The 20,705-nt window shown below is 42.9% G+C and overlaps 1 protein-coding gene across 3 annotated transcripts in view; it reads right to left on the reverse strand.

Moving 5' to 3' along the window:
• The window catches only part of rnf130 (ring finger protein 130), a 153,570-nt gene that overhangs the window by 19,068 nt on the left and 113,797 nt on the right, over positions 1-20,705 (reverse strand). For 2 of the 3 annotated variants that reach the window (XM_063053075.1, XM_063053074.1), the window contains exons 5-6: positions 16,543-16,639; positions 7,869-8,073 (exon numbers count right to left, since the gene is read on the reverse strand). In XM_063053075.1, the coding sequence (XP_062909145.1) occupies positions 7,869-8,073; positions 16,543-16,639 (302 nt within the window). Of the gene's footprint in view, positions 1-7,093; positions 7,249-7,868; positions 8,074-16,542; positions 16,640-20,705 lie in introns of those variants that run through there. The other variant, XM_063053076.1, reaches the window with a different exon arrangement.

The raw sequence follows: 20,705 nt of genomic DNA on the forward strand, positions 1-20,705 counted from the left end.
AACCTACTCTCATGAATGCTCCCCAGTTTAGGCAACATCCTTGTAAATCTCCTCTGCACCCTTTATATGGTTTCCATGTCCTTCCTGTAGTGAGGCGACCAGAAGTGAGCACAGTACTCCAAGTGGGGTCTGACCAGGGTCCTACATAGCTGCAACATTACCTCTCGGCTCCTAAACTCAATCCCACAATTGATGAAGGCCAATGCACTGTACGCCTTCTTAACCACAGAGTCAACCTGCGCAGCAGCCATGAGTGTCCTATGGACTCGGACCCCAAGATCCCTCTGAGCCTCCACACTGCCAAGACTCTTACCATTAATACTATATTCTGTCATCATATTTGACCTACCAAAATGAACCACCTCACACTTATCCAGGTTGAACTCCATCTGACACTTCTCAGCTCAGTTTTGCATCCTACCAATGTCCCGCTGTAATCTCTGACAGCCCTCCACACTATCCACAACATCTCCAACCTTTGTGTCATCAGCAGATTTACTAATCCATCCCTCCACTTCTCCATCCAGGTCATTTATAAAAATCATGAAGAGTAGGGGTCCCAGAACAGATCCCTGAGGCACACCACTGGTGACCGACCTCCATGCAGAATATGACCCGTCTACAACCACCCTTTGCCTTCTGTGGGCAAGCCAGTTTTGAATCCACAAAGCAATGTTCCCTTGGATCCCATGCCTCCTTACTTTCTCAATAAGCCTTGCATGGGTTACCTTTGTCAAATGCCTTGCTGAAATCCATCTACACTACATCTCTTGCTCTACCATCATCAATGTGTTTAGTCACATCCTCAAAAAATTCAATCAGGCTCGTAAGGCATGACCTGCCTTTGACAAAGCCATGATGACTATTCCTAATCATATTATGTCCCTCCAAATGTTCATAAATGCTGCCTCTCAGAATCTTCTCTATCAACTTGCCAACCACTGAAGTAAGACTCACTGGTCTATAATTTCCTGGGCTATCTCTACTCCCTTTCTTGAACAATGGAATAACACTCACAATCCCCCAATCCTCTGGAACCTCTCCCATCCCCATTAATGATGCAAAGACCATCGCCAGAGGCTCAGCAATCTCCTCCCGCGCCTCCCACAGTAGCCTAAAGTACATATTGTCCGGTCCTGGTGAATTATCCAACTTGGTGCTTTCCAAACGCTCCTGCACATCCTCTTCCTTAATATCTGCATGCTCAAGCTTTTCAATCCACTGTAAGTCATCCTTACAATTGCCCAAAACCTTTTCAGTAGTGAATACTGAAGCAAAGTACTCATTAAGTACATCTGCTATCTCCTCCGGTTCCACATGCACTGTTCCACAGTCACACTTGATTGGTCCTATTCTCTCACATCTTATCCTCTTGCTCTTAACATACTTATAGAATGCCTTGGGGTTTTCCTTAATCCTGTCCACCAAGGCTTTTTCATGGCCCCTTCTGGTTCTCTTAATTTCTTTCTTGAGCTCCTTCGTGCTAGCCTTATAATCTTCTAGATCTCTAACATCACCTAGCTTTTTGAACCTTTTGTAAGCTTTTCTTTTCTTCTTGACTAGATTCACAACAGCCTTTGTACACCACAGTTCCTGTACCCTATCATCCTTTCCCTGTCTCATTGGAACGTACTTATGCAGAACCTCACGCAAATATTCCCTGAACATTTGCCACATTTCTTCCATACATTTCCCTGTTTCCAATTTTGCTTCCAAGTTCCTGCCTGATAGCCTCATATTTCCCCTTACTCCAATTAAACGCTTTCCTAACTTGTCTGTTCCTATCCCTCTCCAATGCTACGGTAAAGGAGATAGAGTTGTGATCACTATTTCCAAAATGCTCTCCCACTGAGAGATCTGACACCTGACCAGGTTCATTTCCCAATACTAGATCAAGTACAGCCTCTCCTCTTGTAGACTTATCTGCATATTGTGTTAAGAAACCTTCTTGAACACACCTACGAACTCCACCCCATCTAAACCCCTCGCTCTAGGGACATGCCAATTGATATTTGGGAAATTAAAATCTCCCACCACGACAACCCTGTTATTATTATACCTTTCCAGAATCTGTCTCCCTATCTACTCCTCGATGTCCCTGTTACTATTGGGTGGTTTATAAGAAACACCCAGTAGAGTTATTGACCTCTTCCTATTCCTAACTTCCACCCACAGAGACTCCGTAGACAATCCCTCCAAGTCTTCCTCCTTTTCTACGGCCATGACACTATATCTCTGATCAACAGTGCCACACCTCCACCTCTTTTGCCTCCCTCCCTGTCCTTTCCGAAACATCTAAAGCCTGGCACTTGAAGAAACCATTCCTGCCCTGAGCCATCCAAGTCTCTGTTATGGCCACAACATCATAGCTCCAAGTACTGATCCATGTTCTAAGCTCATCTGCTTTGTTCATAATACTCCTTGCATTAAAACAGACACATCTCAAACCTTCGGCCTGAGTGCACTTTTTGATCACCTGCCTATCCTCCCTCTCGCAGTCTCTCCAAGCTTTCTCTATTTGTGAGCCAACCGCCTCTTCCTCCGTCTCTTCAGCTTTGTTCCCACCCACCAGCAATCCCCAATAACCTTGGCAAACATCCCTGCCAGGATATTGGTCCCCTTGGGATTCAAGTGCAACTCGTCCTTTTTGTACAGGTCACACCTGCCCCAAAAGGGGTCCCAGTGATCCAGAAATCTGATTCCCTGCCCCTTGCTCCAATCCCTCAGCCACACATTTATCCTCTACCTCACTCTATTCCTACACTCACTGTCGCGTGGCACCTTGGTGGTCCTGCTTCTCAACTTTCCTCCCTAACTCCCTGCAGTCTGCTTTCAGGACCTCCTCCCTTTTCCTGCCTGTGTCATTGGTATCAATATGTACCACCACCTCTGACTGTTCTCCTTCCCACTTCAGGATATCTTGGACATGATCAGAAACATCCCGGACCTGGCACCTGGGAGGCAAACTGTCATCTGTGCTTCTTTCCTGCATCCACACAATCACCTGTCTGACCCCTAACTATAGAGTCCCCCTATCACTGCTGCCATCCTCTTCCTTTCCCTACCCTTCTGAGCCACAGGGCCAGACTCTGTGCCAGAGGTGCAGCCACAGTTGCTTCCCCCAGGTAGGCCGTCCCCCCCAACAGTATTCAAACAGGAGTACTTATTGTTAAGGGGTACAGCCACAGGGGTAACTCTCTAACATCTGACTCCTGCCCTTCCCTCTCCTGACTGTTACCCACTTATCTGTCTCCCCAGGCCCCGGTGTGACCACCTGCCTATAGCTCCTCTCTATCACCTCCTCACTCTCCCTAACCAGATGAAGGTCATTGAGCTGCATCTCCAGTTCCCTAACACGGTCCCTAAAGAGCTGCAGCTCGACACACCTGGTGCAGATGTGGCCGTCTGGGAGGCTGGGAGTCTCCCACACATTCCACATCTGACACTGAGCACAGAAAACTGGCCTCACACACGTACTTCCTGTCTGTATTCTACTCAGGCAACCTAACTCACCTTGGCTCGTTAATGCCTAAGCCCCGTTGAGCCAAAGCCTTCCTACTCTGGAAGTTCTGGTTTCCCCATTATAGGAAGGATGTTAAGGCTTTGGAGAGAGACAAGAAGTGGTTTGCCAGGATGTTGCCTGGATTAGAGGGCATGTGCTATATGAGAGGTTGAACAAACTTAGGTTGTTTTCTATGGAACTGTGCAGGCTGAGGGGAGATCTGATAGAGGTTTATAAGATTATGAGAGGCATTGATAGAGTAGACAGTCAGTATCTTTTTCCCGGGTTGAAATGTCTGACACCAGAAGGCGTGCATCTAAGGTGAGAGGGGATAATTTCAAAGGAGATGTGATGAACAAGCTTTGTTGCTACAGAGAGTGGTGGGTGCCTAGAATGTGCTGCCTGGGGTGGTGGCAGACACAGATACGTTAGAGATTTTTAAGTGATGTTTAGATAGGCACATGAATGTAAAGAAAGTGGAAGGATATGGACATTGTGTAGGCAAAAAAGATGAGTTTATTTAGCCAGTTAATTGGTTGGGCATGACATTGTGGGCCGAAGGGCCTGTTCCTATGTTGTACTGTTCTATGTTCTGCATTCTATGTACATTAAAATGTGTCATTTGTGTTAACAACCAAAACACCTAAATATGTGCTGGTGTCTGCCTGCAAGTATGACTAATAGAATTGCTTCGTGGGTTTGGCATGGATTCAATAGACCACATGGCCTCCTCCAGCATTGCTGTAAGCATAACATGTATGAATGAAAGCATTAAAGGACGGATTTGGAGTAGAGAAACTTAAAACTAGGGATATCATATGCAACTAGAGCACCTCTGTTGGTCGAAGTTGATCATGGATATTGCATCCTAGCTGTGTACATTGTATACGCAAACCAGGGCAGTATGATATGGAGAGCAAGCTGTTGCCCATGCAGCAGGCTTCCACTCTCCATGCAGTTAATGAATCCAAAGAATTGGCAGAGATCAATACAGTTTGGCGCAAACCGGATTTGCCAGTCAGCATTGAACAGGTTAGGACTGCCTTAGGGACTCCAGCTCCTGATTTTTCCTCAAGGTTTACTACCAAAGCCTTCCCCATGAGTGTGTATAGTTGCAAGGCAGCGGAGGTTTCAGATTGGAGTTTTCCTTCTCCTAGATGAGTTGCAAACTATGGCTGATGAGCCCCACCTGCCCGAAGTGAATGGTTTTAAGGTACCAGAAATCAGCCTTTGCCCCTTCTCCTGTCAGCAGAAATAGTTTTTATGCAAGGTTTAGTAGCTAAGCCACATGTGAAGGCCAGGAGCTAGACTTGGTTGTCAGAGACTATTTGAGATGCACGCCATTGGGAGCATTTAATAGGTAGTGGTGGCTTGTCCCAACTACCACTCCTGGCTTTGACAACCTTAAGGAGCACAGATGTAACTACTAAGGCTGGAAAAGTGCATTTTCACAGAGTGTGTACAATAGATGCCTCTTACTGAAACTGCTTCATGGAAAAACACCTAGGCAGAAGTTGGAAAATGTTTATAAGTATAATGTCCTGGTTCATATCTTTTTACAGTTATGCTGTTCTGTATTTGATTTTTGTGCTGTTCTCTGCAAGCTGCTTGGTTGGGTTACTGTTTCAAAATAACAGATAGCAGAACTGTGTACCGTCCAATTAGGATGGCTGGATTAAGGTGAGGGACACTAAGGTTGGGCTTGGGGCTTTTAGGAAATGAAGAGAGAAGACGCTGGAGAGAAGAGGTCGTAGGATATGACCTGGAGCGGGACCGTGATATCTCAAAGCCCAGGGTGAGACCAAAGGAGGATCGGCGAAGGAGAAACCGTGAGCTGCAACTTGTGTACATTAGACTGTTTCATTAAAATGGGCCCTTTTCTTTTTTTGTTCTTTCTTTCCTAACCCTTTAGTCAAATTAAGAATTATAAAGCTAAATCTTTTAACTGTATGCAGTGTACTGTCTGTTATGTCCTGGCACGGATTTGTAACGGGGTGATGAATCACGCAGCAGGGGGCTTGTGCCTCAATCTCCCAGGTTTGTACGGGCTGGAGATGGTCTTCCCTCAACTTACGCAGCTGATGGAACTGCAGTGTTTCATAAACATCATTTATAATGTTTGTGTTTATGCCTGCTCTTTGAATTACTGTCAGTTACTGGCATGGTCTCCGCTTTTTCCTGATATCCAATGTAAAAGATCAAAGATCAACTTAATTCAGAATGTGCATTTGCTGTGGTGTGTTGGTCGGTGCTCGACACGCAACAAAATACAACATTCAACAACTAGGAAGAATGAAGAATTTTATAAAAAATGAAAGATACACTATATAAAATGAATAAAGTTAGAGGATATGAAATAAAATGTACATAAACACAGAGATACCTGCACGTATTTACAAGGTAAACAGTTTTATAAAAAGTGGTTTATAGTGTTTACATGGCAGTGCGGTAACAGGGGTAATAGGTAGAGGGGGGTTGGTGGGGGGAGCTAACTAGAATTGTTGATCAGGTTAACTGCCTGAAGGAAGAAACTTTTAAGATGCGTGAAGTTTTATTTTAATAGCACTATAGTCTTTTCCAGAAGGGGATTGTTGGAAAAGGTAATTTGCAGGATGAGTAGTGTGAACAATGATTTTTCCTGCCTGCTTCTTTGTCCTAGTGACGGTTGACTGCAAACAATGGCCTCTTCTGCTGACCTGACAGTTCACTGTAGTTTTCGAATATTGTGAGAGGCCACTGCATCAAACCAGACAGTAACAATTAATGGTAATCATATTTTTAGAGATCAGCTTTTGCCATCTTTTCAGGCAATATATTTCAGATAATAATAAATCACTTTATTTTAAAAAGTCTCTTCATTAACTTATGATTACTTTTTCTAAACTATCATCTTAAATCTGCCCTCTGAATGTAATGTGAGGACATTAAGCAATTCAGTGACTTAGAGGAGCCAGACATTAATTTATTTTAGAAGAAAAACCTAGTCAGTCACATGAATGGCAATATTTCTCACATTCCTTATTGATATTTGACCAATGAAACAAGCAATATATTATTCAGCAAAACAGACATTATGTTAGAGCAGCAAGAAGGTTGTTGAATAAGTCTTGTGACAGAAAAGCTCAGAAGTACACCGACATTATTACAAATTGCTTTCAGTGATTGATAATACATCACAAAGTGTTGCACAATTATCAGATCAATACACCTTAGTCTTATTGAAGATGTATGCTTCAAAGAAAACCATGCAACAATCCATAACACCATCCACTAGTCCAGTCATTTAAAAAAGTTTCACGGAAAGCAGTAGAAAGATTTTAATGTGACATGACAAGAATAAAGAAGACATTGGAATTATTAGAATCTTACGTTTTTTAATGTTTCAAATGAAACAATTTTTTTGAAAAATACTTACATTTTCATTAAAAGCTCATAGAATGAACAATTTTGGGAGGGGAGGATGGGGAGGGAGAGGGTTGGAGGGGAACGAGAGAAGCTGAGGCACACTGAGACAAATGAAAAGCAGATAAGGTTGAATGTGGATTAGCACCAAATCCTGATTTCCCAGGACCAAGCAACTGTAAGTATGAAGTGAGAAATATTTTCTGCCACTTGGTGGCACCAATCTTCAAAGCAACCAGCATTTTAAAAGAGGGAAGTAGCTTTTAGTCAGCGTGTCTCACACCAGCAGTCTACGGATGGCTGGACAGGGCTCCCTTGCAATTAGGCCGATGAAACCTGTTAGCCTAAAACAATAGGTGGTAAAGTAATTTTTTCTATAAAGCATATCATAAATGAAGTTCATGTTATTCATAAAGAGAATCTTGCACAGTATAGAAAGGGGATAATATAAACACAAGAGATTCTGCAGATGCTGGAAGTCTGGAGCACCACACAGAAAAGGCTGGAGGAACTCAACAGGTCAGGCAGCATCCATGGAAATGAATAAATAGTCGATGTTTTAGGCCAAAACCGTTCGTCAGGATTGGAATGGAATGGGGAAGAAGCTAGAATAAGAAGGTTGGGGGAGGGGAGCAGACAGTTGAAACCAGGTGAAGGGTTTTATTCTAGCTTCTGTCCCCTTCGTTTCGAGTCCTAGTGAAGGGTCTCGGTCCGAAATGTTAACTATTTATTCCCCTCCATTGACCCACTGACCTGCCTGACCCGCTGAGTTCCTCCAGCAATTTGTGTAGCTATAATTCTGGCATATTGTACATGTATTCAAAGTTTAAGAATAAGAAATAACTTAAAGGTATAATTTGGGGATAGTTAGTTAGCTTGCAAGAGGTAAAGAAAATGATGTCTGCTTCCTGCTTGTGAAGCAGGTGTTTCTTGTCTTAACAACACTGGCTACAGAACATCTTACTGGTTATGGTGATATTCATTTCCCTGGTTCGTGGTACAAATTCTTCTTCCTGACCCATCTGCGAACTCCCCAAGAATCGTAGTGGCTCGAGACTGATGGAACCATCACTAGTGACATCAGTAGGCATAGATCTCTGGTTGGCAAGTGATCCCCTGGCCATTCTATCGACGTCAAAAGCTGAATTCTCTGCACATTGCAATTCCGGCTGTAAGAGATCAATCAACCACTGAATTATGTGAGTACACGTCATTAACTGAAACCACTTCAACAAACGTTATGTACTGAGATAAGGGCATCAGATTAATTCAAACAAGATCATAAGACATAGGAGCACAATTAGACTATTCAGCCCATCAAGTCTGCTCTGCCATTCCATCATGGCTGATTTATTACCTCTCTCAACCCCATTCTCCTGTCTTCTCCCCATGACCTTAGAAGTCCTGAATAATCAAGAGCCTATCAACCTCTTGATTATTTGTGGTTTTTGGCTGCGGGATGTTGACAATGAGTTGCACAATGGATTGCAAGCAGACTTGGAATTTGTTTTATCATAAATGCCACTAAACCAGCATGGCGACCTGTCATATATGGTGCTCAAACCAAAAACAAGAGAAAATCTGCAGAAGCTGGAAATCCGAACAACACACACAAAATGCTGGAGGAACTCAGCAGGCTAGGCAGCATCTATGGAAAAGAGTACAGTCACCATTTCGGGCTGAAACCCTTCAGCAGGACTCATATGGCACTCCATCTGTTGCACATGAAATTGATTGGAACTAAATTGATTAATGGCTTGTTAGGGAAAGTGAAGCATTGATAGACAGGAGCTAAGGGGAGGTAGTCACCCCAAGGCTACAGGAGACACATAAATGGGTGAATGTCAGGAAAAGGTAAGGAGAACGTCAGATGGTGGAGAGCACCCCTGTGACCATTCCTTTCAACAATAAGAACTCTATTTTGAGTACTGTTGTGGGGTGATCGACCTACATGGGGAAGCAACAGTGGCTGTGCCTCTGGCACTGAGTCTGGCCCTGTAGCTCAGAAGGGAAGAGAACTGAAGAGGGTGGCAGCAGTGATAGGGGACTCTATAGTCAGGGGAACAGACAGGCGATTCTGTGGACATGAAAAGAACACATGATGGCAGTTTGCCTCCCAGGTGCCAGGGTCCACCATGTTTCTCAATGCATCCATAATATCTTGAACAGGGAGGGTGAGCAGCCAGAAGTCGTGGTACATATTGGTACCAATGACATAGATAGAAAAAGGGAGGAGGTCCTGAGAAAATCATACAGGGAGTTAGGAAGGAAGCTGAGATGCAGAACCTCAAGGGTAATAATCTCAGGATTGCTGCCTATGCCACATGACAGTGAGGATAGGAATAGAATGAGGTGACAGATAAATGTGTGACTGAAGAATTTGAGCAGGTGCAGGGATTCAAATTTCTGAATAATTGGGACCTCTTCTGAGGAAGGTGAGGCCTGTACGAAAGGGATGGGTTGCACCTGAGTCCAAGGGGGATCGATATTCTTGCGGGCAGGTTTACTAGAACTGTTGGGAATGGTTTAAACTAATATGGCAAGGGGATGGGAACCAGTATGATAGAGCTGAAGATGAACCAGCAGGTTTACAAGTAGATGATAGATGTAACAAGTCTGCCTTGGGTACAAATGCAGACAGAGCAAACAGTTAAACTGTACCACAATTCAAAAGGGCAAAGAATTCAAGACTGAAGGTGCTTATTTAAACACATGTAGCATTCGGAATAAAGTGGACAAACTTGTGGTGCAATTAGGGATTGGTTGGTATGAATGATGTTGTGGGCATCACTGAGTCGTGCCTGAAAAAAGGCCACAGTTGGGAGCTTAACATCAAAGAATATACTTTGTATCAAAACGACAGGCAGGAAGGCACAGGCGGTGGTGTAGTTCTGTTGGTAAGAGATGGAATTACATTTTTAGAAAGAGCTGACATAGGGAATGCTCAATCTTTGATTTTGGGTTTAGGTCATTTACATTTAGCAAATGGCTTTGGCTACCAGTCTTCTGTTCCTTGAAAATCAAAGGTGGATTTAATTTGGAACAATAGATTCCTAAAAGCTGTGAATCCCAGTCCACAGACGCTGCTGGCGTCTGCAGGATGGATGCGAATCCGAAGGTGTGAAGTTTGTATGTAGCTTCAGAAGAAAGCATTGTCTATACTTTGTAAATATGGAATTATCCTTTGAGCTTAGCAAATAAATATCGAGCCCCACATTGGGCCAGTAGACCTTTCCACCGAAAGTGTCTTCATATGATGTCTGCTGTACCTTGTTTTGTCAAATAAAGAAGCTGCTTTGTATCTACCAGTAACCCTCTCTGGAGATATCATAAACAGTGGGTTAAAAAACTGAAAGGGTAAAAAACATTATGGGAATCATATATAGGCCTCCAAATAGTAGCCAAGGCGTGGGGTTGAGATTGTAAAGGGAGCTAGAAAATACATGTAATAAGGGTAATGACAAGATTGTAAGGTGGGACTTCAATATACAAGGGGATTGGAAAAATAAGGCTGGTGTTGGATTGCAAGAGAGGGAATTGGTTGAATGCCAACGAGACGGCATTTTAAAGCAGCTTGTACTTCAGCTTAGTCCGGGGAAGGCCATCTTATATTGGGTGGTGTGTAATCATCCAGATCTTATTAGGGAGCTTAATGTACAGGAACCCCTTGGAGGCAGTGATCATAATATGATTGAATTCATACTGCAATTGGAGAGGGAGAAGCATAATTCACATGTATCAGTATCACAATGGAATAAAGTAAAGGGAATTACAGAGGCATGAGAGAGGTGCTTGCCCAGGTAGATTGGAAGAGGATACTGGTGGGGATGACGGCAGAGCAGAGATAGCTGAAGTTTCTGGGAATAGATCACAAGGCGCAGAATAGATATGTCCCCACAGAGGAAGAAGTTCTCAAATGGCAGGGGTAGGCAGACATGGCTGACAAGGGGAGTTAAGGACTACATAAAAGCCAAGGAAAGGGCATATAAGGTAGCAACAGTGAGTGGGAAGTTGTATGATCAGGTAGCTTTTAAAACCCAACAAAAAGCAACTGAAAAAGCTATAAGAAGGGAAAAGATTAAATATGAGGGCAAACTAGCCAATAATATAAAGCAGAATACTACACATTTTTTTCAGTTATATAAAGAGAAGGTAAGAATTGATATAGGACCACTGGAAAATGATGCTGGTGAGGTAGTAATGGGGGACAAAGAAATGGCAGATGAACTTAATGGGTACTTTGCATCTACCTTCACTGCGGAAGACACTAGCAGTGTGCCTGAGGTCTGTAAGTGTCAGGGAGCAGGAGTGAGTGCCATTGCTATTACAAAGGAAAAAATGCTAGACAAACTCAAAGATCTTAAGGTGGATAAGTCACCTGGACTAGCTGGACAACATCCTTTGAGAGAGATTGTTGAAGAGATAACAGATGCATTGGTCATGATCTTTCAAAATCATTTGATTCTGGCATGGTCCTAGAGGGCAAAAATGTCAGTCCACTCTTTAAGAAGGAAGGAAAGCAAAAGAAAAGAAATTACAGGCCAGTCAGCCTAACCTCAGTGGTTGGGCAAGTGTTGGAGTCTATTATTAAGGATGAAGTTTCAGGGTACTTGAACACCAATGATAAAATAAGTCAAAGTCAGCATGGTTTTTGTAAAGGGAAATCTTGCTTGACAAGTCTGTTAGAGTTCTTTGAGGAAGTAACAAGCAGGGTGGACAAAGGAGAGGCAGTGGATATCACTTACTTGGATTTTCAGAAGGCATTTGATAAGGTGCCACACATGAGTCTGCTTAACAAGACAAAATCCTATGGTGTTACAGGAAAGATACTGACATGGATAGAGGATTGGCTGACAGGCAGGAGGCAGCAATTAGTAAATAAAAGGGGCCTTTTCTGGTTGGCTGCCAGTGCCCAGTGGTGTTCCTCAGGGGTCAGTATTGAGATCGCTACTTTTCACATTGTTTGTCAATGATTTGGGTAATGGAATTGATGGCTTTGTAGGAAAGTCTGTGGATGATATGAAGATAGGTGGAAGGGCAGGTACTGCTGAGGAAGCAATGTGATTGCAGCAGGACTTAGACAAATTGGAAGAAAGGCAAAAAAGTGGCAGATGGAATACAGTGTTGGGAAATGCGTGATACTGCATTTTGGTAAAAAGAACTATAGTGCAGCCTTTATCTAAATGGGGAGAAGGTTCAAACATCAGAGGTGCAGAGGGACTTAAGAGTCCTCGTGCAAGACTCCCAGAAGGCTAGTTTACAGGTTGAGTCTGTGGTAAAGAAGGCAAATGCACTCTTGGCATTTATTTCAAGGAGAACAGAATATACAAGCAAAGTGATAATGCTGAGGCTTTATATGACACTAATCAGGCTGCATTTGGAGTATTGTAAAGAGTTTTGGGCCTTATATCTCAGAAAGGATGTGTTGTCATTGAACAGTGTCCAGAGGGGGTTCACGAGGATGATTCCAGGAATGAAAGGGTTAACATACGGGCCTGTACTCACTGGAATTGAGAACAATGCGGAGCGGGATCTCATTGAAATCTACCAAATGTTGAAAGGACTAGATAAGGTGGATGTGGAGAGGATGTTTCCTACAGTGGGTGTATCCAGAACTAGAGGGCACAGCCTCAAAGTTGAGGGGAGACCTCTTAGAACAGGGGTAAGGAGGAATTTTTTCAGCCGGAGAGTAGTGAATCTGGAATGCTCTGACACAGACTTCAGCGGAGGTGAAGTTTATGGGTATATTTATGGCAGAAGTTGATAATTTCCTGATTGGTCAGGGCATCAAAGGATATAGTGAGAAGGCAGGTGTATGGGGTTGAGTGGGATCCAGGATCAGCCATCGAATGATGGAGCAGACTCAGTGGGCTGAATCACCTACTTCTGCTCCTATGTTTTATGGTCTTATGGACCATGGCCCTTTATACCCCTCCCATCCACTCACATCCAAACTTTTATTGAATGAGCATCCTCACTTTCTGATGGCAGCTCATTCCACCCTGGCCTCACCCTTCCCCATAAATACTTCACCTTTCACCCTTCACCTATAACCTCTAGTTGTAGTCTCATCCAACCTCAGTGGAAAATGCCTGCTTGCATTTACCCTATCTATACCCCTCATAATTTTGTATATCTCTAGAAATCTCCCCTCATTCTCCTTTGTGCCAAGGAATAAAGTGCAAACCAATTCATAGTCATAGTCATAGTCATACTTTATTAATCCCAGGGGAAATTTGGTTTTTGTTACAGTGGCTCCATAAATAATAAATAGTAATAGAACCATAAATAGTTAAATAGTAATTATGTAAATTATGCCAGTAAATTATGAAATAAGTCCAGGACTAGCCTATTGGCTCAGGGTGTCTGACCCCCCAAGGGAGGAGTTGTAAAGTTTGATGGCCACAGGCAGGAATGACTTCCTATGACGCTCAGTGCTGCATCTCGGTGGAATGAGTCTCTGGCTGAATGTACTCCTGTGCCCACCCAGTACATTATGTAGTGGATGGGAGACATTGACCAAGATGGCATGCAACTTAGACAGCATCCTCTTTTCAGACACCACCGTGAGAGAGTCCAGTTCCATCCCCACAACATCACTGGCTTTATGAATGAGTTTGTTGATTCTGTTGGCGTCTGCCACCCTCAGCCTGCTGCCCCAGCACACAACAGCAAACATGATAGCACTGGCCACCACAGACTCGTAGAACATCCTCAGCAGCGTCCAGCAGATGTTAAAGGACCTCAGTCTCCTCAGGAAATAGGGACGGCTCTGACCCTTCTTGTAGACAGCCTCAGTGTTCTTTGACCAGTCCAGTTTATTGTCAATTCGTATCCCCAGGTATTTGTAATCCTCCACCATGTCCACACTGAAGCCCCGGATGGAAACAGGGGTCACCGGTACCTTAGCTCTCCTCGGGTCTACCACCAGTTCCTTAGTCTTTTTCACATTAAGCTGCAGATAATTCTGCTCACGCCATGTGACAAAGTTTCCTACTGTAGCCCTGTTCTCAGCCTCATCTCCCTTGCTGATTGAATTGAATCTTTCCCTGTAATTCAGGTCCTCAAGTCCAGGCAACATCCTTGTAAATCTTCTCTGCACCATTTCAAGCTACACGTACTGTAGCTTCAAGACAAAGGGAGTTCTATAAGTTCTTGAAATCCAAACTACAGTGAAGTGTGGAGTGTTGAATATATTTCTGAAGACATTAAAGCAACTGGAAAGACAGAGACTGGGAGAGGAAGGGAACGAGGTTAAGGATCAGTCACAACTTTAACTGCATTCCATTTTCTTTCAGTACAGGTGTCCCCCGCTTTTCGAATGTTCGCTTTACGAAAGACCTACATTAGTACCCTGTTTTCACTTTCAGAAGGTGTTTTCACTGTTATGAAAAAAAATTCAGCGCGTGATAAAAAATCAGCGCGCGAAAAAAGGCAGAGTGCGCCCTGAGCAGCCGCTCTCCCCCAGATTGGGAACTGCTTTGCTTTAACACGTGTCTGTGAGCAGCTGTTTGCAAGATGAGTTCTATGGTATCTGAAAAGCCTGAAAGAGCTCGTAAGGGTGTTACACTTACGGTAAAACTAGACATAATTAAGCGTTTTGATCGTGGTGAACGAAGTAAGGACAACGTGAGTTTGGCTTGTGGAAGCTGATGAACATGATGTTGAACAGGTTTTGACTCCCATCACCAAGAACTGACAGATGAAGAGCTGATGCAATTGGAAGAAAAATGGATAACAATCGAAACCAAATGAGTAATGATAAAGTATGACTTTAATTTTGAAAGGGTATGTCGGTTTAAGAGATATTTGCAGGATGGTTTGAGTCCTTATTATAGAACTGTGTGATAGAAAAATGCGCGAGGCTCAGCAGTCAAGCAAGCCTTCCACATCAGCCACAGCAGACGACGAACCTCGACCTTCAACATCGAGGTGGGCAGTCATAGGAGAAGATGAGCTGCCTGCCCTGATTGACGATAAGATGACACCCCAGTGTCCCACCACCCCAACCCCCAGGCCACGGACAGATACCGATTCGCAGAAAATGCAATGGTAGCCGGGACGCACACAGCACATCTTTAAGAAAAAAGCCGAAATAAACACGCTAACTAATTAGGTGCCGCCTAGCACGTAATTGTCGGCCCAGATCAGTGCCGATGGAATCGGCAATCACCTCTGATCTGCGCCAACATTTACGTGCCAGGCAGCACCTAATTAATTAGCATGCTTATTTTGGCTTTTTTCTTAAAGATGTGCTGTGTGCCTCCCGGCTACCCCTGCGTGCTTCGCAGCAATGTATCAGTCGGCAGCCTGGAGGGTGGGGGCCACTGCACCACCCACCCTGTGACGACTCAGTCTAACACACCATCATCAGTGTGCTCGATATCTTCCCAATTCCGGTAAGTGATACTACACTATACATACATTATTTCTACTTTATATAGGCTGTGTATTTTTACATGTTATTTGGTAGATTTGGCAGCTTCATAGTTCAAAGGTTACTGGAGAGTGTGTTTTGCCAACAGCGCTTGTGTGAGACTTTCGTTACGGAGATCTGTGCAGGCAATCGTTGTAGAGAAGTATTTCTACTTTATATAGGCTGTGTATTTATCATATCATTCCTGCTTTTACTATATGTTACTATTATTTTAGGTTTTACGTGTTATTTGGCATGATTTGGTAGGTTATTTTTGGGTCTGCGAACGCTCACAAAATTTCCCCATATAAACAAATGGTAATTGCTTCTTCGCTTTACGACATTTCAGCTTACGAACCATTTCATAGGAACGCTCTACCTTCGGATGGCGGGGGAAACCTGTACATCACAATGCCAACTGGAACTGGCAATCAACATCCTGGTTTACCTGGATTAGAGGACATGTACTATAACAAGAGGTTGGACGAACTTGGGTTGTTTTATCTGGAAAGTGGGGGCTGAGGGGAGATCTGATAGAGATTTATAAGATTATAAGAGGCATAGATAAAGTAGACAGACAATATCTTTTTTCTATGAGTTGAAGTGTCTAATACCAGAGGGTATTCATGCAAGGTGAGAGGGGATAATTTCAAAGGAGATGTGAGGGGCAAGTTTTTTCTACACAGAGAGTGGTGGGTGCCTGGAATGCACTACCTGGGGTGGTGGTAGAGGCAATACATCAGGGACTTTTAAGGGACGTTTAGGTGGGCACATGAATATGAGGAAAATGGAAGGATATGGACATTGTGTTGGCAGAAGGGATTAGTTCAATTGGCCACTTGATTACTAATTTAATTGAAAGGGGCTGTTCCTGCGCTGTACTGTTCTATGTCCTATCAAATTCCCCAAGAGGTCATGGAATTTTGAAATAATTTTCTTTCCAAATTAACTAACAGAAGAGTTTTAACCAACTGCAAAAGCAGTGAAGTTATTTTGCCAACTGCATTCAACAGACTGTTCAACATCAACAGAGAATGGAAAAAATCCCCAAAAGAGTTACATTTAAAGAATATTAATATTTTTAAGATTGCTGTTTCAGTTGCATCTTGCACTGTGGCAGCTTGCACTTTACTTAAACTGTTGAAAGCAACATAGCATAAGGCCATCCACTTGAAAGGAAAATGCAAACAGATGATTTATTCAAATAGCAGTTTGATCTTACCAGAATTCCCAGTGCCTTCAGTATGTTTAGTTTGCAGATGGGGCAAGTACAGTGTTCATTTAGCCAGGGATCAACACACTGTTTGTGGAAGACATGCCTGAAACAGTTCACAATACAAACTGGTTTAAAATGCATGAACCATTTCAGTAGAAATACCAGAACGTAGTTGTACAATAAGTTTATCAGGACTGGAAGGGATAATGAATCTGCTATGATGGAATGGCAGAGCAGATTCAATGGGCCGAATGGCCTAATCCTGCTCATATGTCTTTTGACTTACGTAACAATAATAAACCAATTCCCAATCTGATGGGGCATTGATCATTGTCAGGTTGTGACCTGTATCAGACATTTCTTACATTTACAAAATCTCTTCAAACTCGAATTATTGGTGCATGGTACAGCAAGGATATTCCAACAACCTTTCATGAATGTACCATTTTCCTCATAACATACAAAGATTCCAAAGTCACTGCTCTTCCCAAAACAGACTAACAATCAACATAGAACATAAAACAGGACAGCACAAGAACAGGCCCTTTATCTCAGTCTATGCTGAGCAAATTCAAATTAATCCCATCTGCCTGCTTACAATCCACATCCTTCTGTATCCTGTACTTTTGAAAGGTGCCTGTCAAAATATCTCGCAACATCACTATATCTGCTTACTTCACTAGCACCAACACCCAGTTTCTTAACCCTTGCACATTCCATTAACCTAACACTCTTGTGTGTAAAAAAACTTGCTTTGCACATCTCCTCTTAACTTTCCCCACCCTCACTTTACTTTCCACAAGTGGCAAGGCTGATCAACACCTCCACCCACTAACCCACCCCACCACACCCCCAACCACCACTATAGTTTCATTTCCTGTCAGTTACCTTAAGTACAACCTAGCATCACTATATGGACATACTATATACATATATATCCTATGTATTTATATTAATTGTAGTTTTAAAATTATTGTGCTCTTTATCTTGTGTTTTTTTTGTACTGCATTGGATCAGGAGTAACAATTATTTTGTTCTCCTTTACACTTGCACACTGGAATTGACATTAAACATTAAATAACATAAGGAAACAAAACAATGTCCTGTTTTATTTGACATTTTCATCCTGCAAAAGAGATTCATCATCTGCCCTATTGATGTCCCTAAACAGTTTATAAACTCCAGTTCAGTCTCCCCTCAGCCTCTGACAAGCCAGAGAAAACAGTCCAACTTTGACCAATAGTTCACTATTGCTAATATTTTCTAATCCAAGTAACATTATGGCAAAGCTCTTCTGCATGTTCTCCAAAACCTCCACATCCTTCCTGAGCACTGAATACAATACTCTCCTTTCCACTTTCAGGAATCAATCTAAAGAGTTGTAGAGTCATAGAGTTAAACAGCACAGAAATAGCCCCCATGTCCATGTCAGCTGTCCTCCCATCTCCACTATTCCCATTTGCCTGCATTAGGACACTATGTCTTGCCTATTCACATTATGTTGAAATGCCTCTCAAGCGTAGTGATTCTATCTGATTCCACCACATCCTCTGGCAGCACATTCCAGATACCAAGCACACTCTGGCCTCCTTTGCTCTAGAGACGAAGCCAGCCTCTTCAATCTCTTCCTATGACTGGGAAGAGATTTGTTGAGGATGTAATAAAACACATTGATGAAGGTAGAGCAGTGGATGTAGTGTATATGGAGTTCAGTAAGGCATTTGATAAGGTTCCCCATGCAAGGCTCCTTCAGAAAGTAAGGAGGCATGGAATCTAAGGAAGACCTTGCTTTGTGGATCCAGAACTGGCTTGCCCACAGAAGGCTAGGGTGGTTGTAGATGGTTCGTATTCTGCATGGAAGTCAGTGACCAGTGGTGTTCCGCAGGGATCTGTTCTGGGACCCCTCCTCTTAGTGATTTTTATTAATGACCTGCATGAAGAAGTAGAAGGGTGGGTTAGTAAGTTTGCTGATGACACAAAGGTTGGGAGTCTTGTGGATAGTCTGGAGGGTTGTCAGAGGTTACAGCGGGACATCAATAGTATACAGAACTGGGCTGAGAAATGGCAGATGGGACTTCAATTCAGGTAAGTGTGAAGTGGTTCATTTTGTTAAGTCCAATTTGAGAACAGAGTATGATATTAATGGTAAGACTCTTGGCAGTGTGGAGGATCTGAGTGATCTTGGGTCCGTGTTGAGAGGACACTCAAAGCTGCTGTGCAAGTTGACAGTGTTGTTACGAGGGTGTATGGTGTGTTGGCCTTTATGAATCGTGGCTCTGAGTTCAAGAGCCGTGAGGTAATGTTATGGCTATTTAAGACCTTGGTCAGACCCCATCTGGAGTACTGTGTGCACCTCAGTACAGGAAGGATGTGGATACTATAGAAAGAGTGCAGAGGAGATTTACAAGGACGTTGCCTGGATTGGAGGGCATACCTTATCAGGATAGGTTGAGTGAACTTGGCCTTTTCTCCTTGGAGCGATGGAGGATGAGAGGTGACCTAATAGAGGTGTATAAAATGATGAGATACATTGATCATGTGGATAGCCAGAGGCTTTTTCCCAGGGCTGAAATAGCTAACACAAGGGGCATAGTTTAAGGTGCTTGGAAATAGGTACTGAGGGGATGTCAGAGATTAAGTTTTTCCACACACAGAGTGGTGAGTGCGTGGAATGCACTGCCAGCAATAGTGGTAGAGGCAGATAAAATAGGGTCTTTTAAGAGCCTCTTAGATAGATACATAGAGCTTAGAAAAATAGAGGGCTATGGGTAACCCTAGGTAATTTCTAAAGTAAGTACATATTCGCATATTTGGCATAGCATTGAGGGTCAAAAGGCCTGTATGGTGCTGTAGGTTTTCTATGTTTCTTCTATGCTAATATTGTGGGCTGAAGGGCCTGTAATGTGCTGTAGACCTCTATTTTTTATAACTAGTGCCCTCAAATCCAGGCAATATCATGATAAGTCTGCTCTGCATTCTCACCATTGCAATCTCATCCTTCCTGTAGTGTGGCTGTTAGAAGGTAGGTAGTGTTATAGACAGGAATTTCAGGGAGATAGTCACTCCACAGGTCGAGTCAGACAGATGGGTGACTGCCAGGAGGGGAAGTCAGGTGTCCTCTGTGGCTATTCCCCTCTTAAGAATAATATTGTGTTGGAATAGTCTGTTTCATTGTTATTTTCTTTGCGTCTTAATAATTAATTGTCTGCTTGGATTTTAAGTGGCTCTTGAGTACATATAATTGTTTAGTATGCTTCTTAGTGGTATAGTCTGTATGTCCCTAGTGGTTACATTTGCACGATTCTGGAAAGTTCTGGAAGCTTCTCTTGGAATTGCAATATTTGAATCGAGGCTTTCTGATTGGTTGATTTATCAGTAATCTGAATGGAATGTTTCTTATCTATGGGTCTAAAAAGAGTTGACCATGCAGTGGTGTCATCCTTTTCTTTCTGCTTTTATCTCTCTTCACTTAGTAGATCTCTATCACTGTCTGCTTTCAGCTTTCTTTGTTCTATTAACATTGAATAAAACAACTGTCAAGCAACAGGTTTTGTGCCTCTTTCCTGACTTCCGAAAGAATCCTATATTAAAAACATTAGAATCTAACAATTGTTTGAATACCTTTGTGGACCAAAAGACCATAAGAGTTTGAAGCAGAATTAAGCCATTCAGCCCATCGATGAGTAAGGTTGCTCAGAGAAAAACACCAGATTGATCAGCCACTGACATGTATGTATAGATGGACTCACTGAAATATATAGAATATTGAGAGGTCTTGACAGAATAGAAGTGAAGAGGATATATCTGACAGTGGGTGAGTCTAGGAACAGAGGGCACAGCATCAGAATTGAGGGACGTCCATTTAGAACAGGGATGAGAAGGAATTTCTTTAGCCATTGGGTAGTGAATCTGTGGAATTCATTACCACAGACGGCTGTGTAGACCAAGTAATTAGGTTTACTTAAAACGGAGGTTGATAGGTTCTTGATTAGTCAGGGTGAGAAGGGTTATGGGGAGAAGGCAGAAGAATGGTGTTGAGATGGATAATGAATCAGCTATGAAGGAATGGTGGAGCAGACTCAATGGGCAGAATGGCCAAATTCTGCTTCTATATCTTATGGTCTTATGGACTCCTGACCTCACAACCTACTTATGGCCTTCTCATGTTA

This window comes from Mobula hypostoma, chromosome 7 (genome assembly GCF_963921235.1).
Source record: "Mobula hypostoma chromosome 7, sMobHyp1.1, whole genome shotgun sequence".
Classification (NCBI taxonomy): domain Eukaryota; kingdom Metazoa; phylum Chordata; class Chondrichthyes; order Myliobatiformes; family Myliobatidae; genus Mobula; species Mobula hypostoma.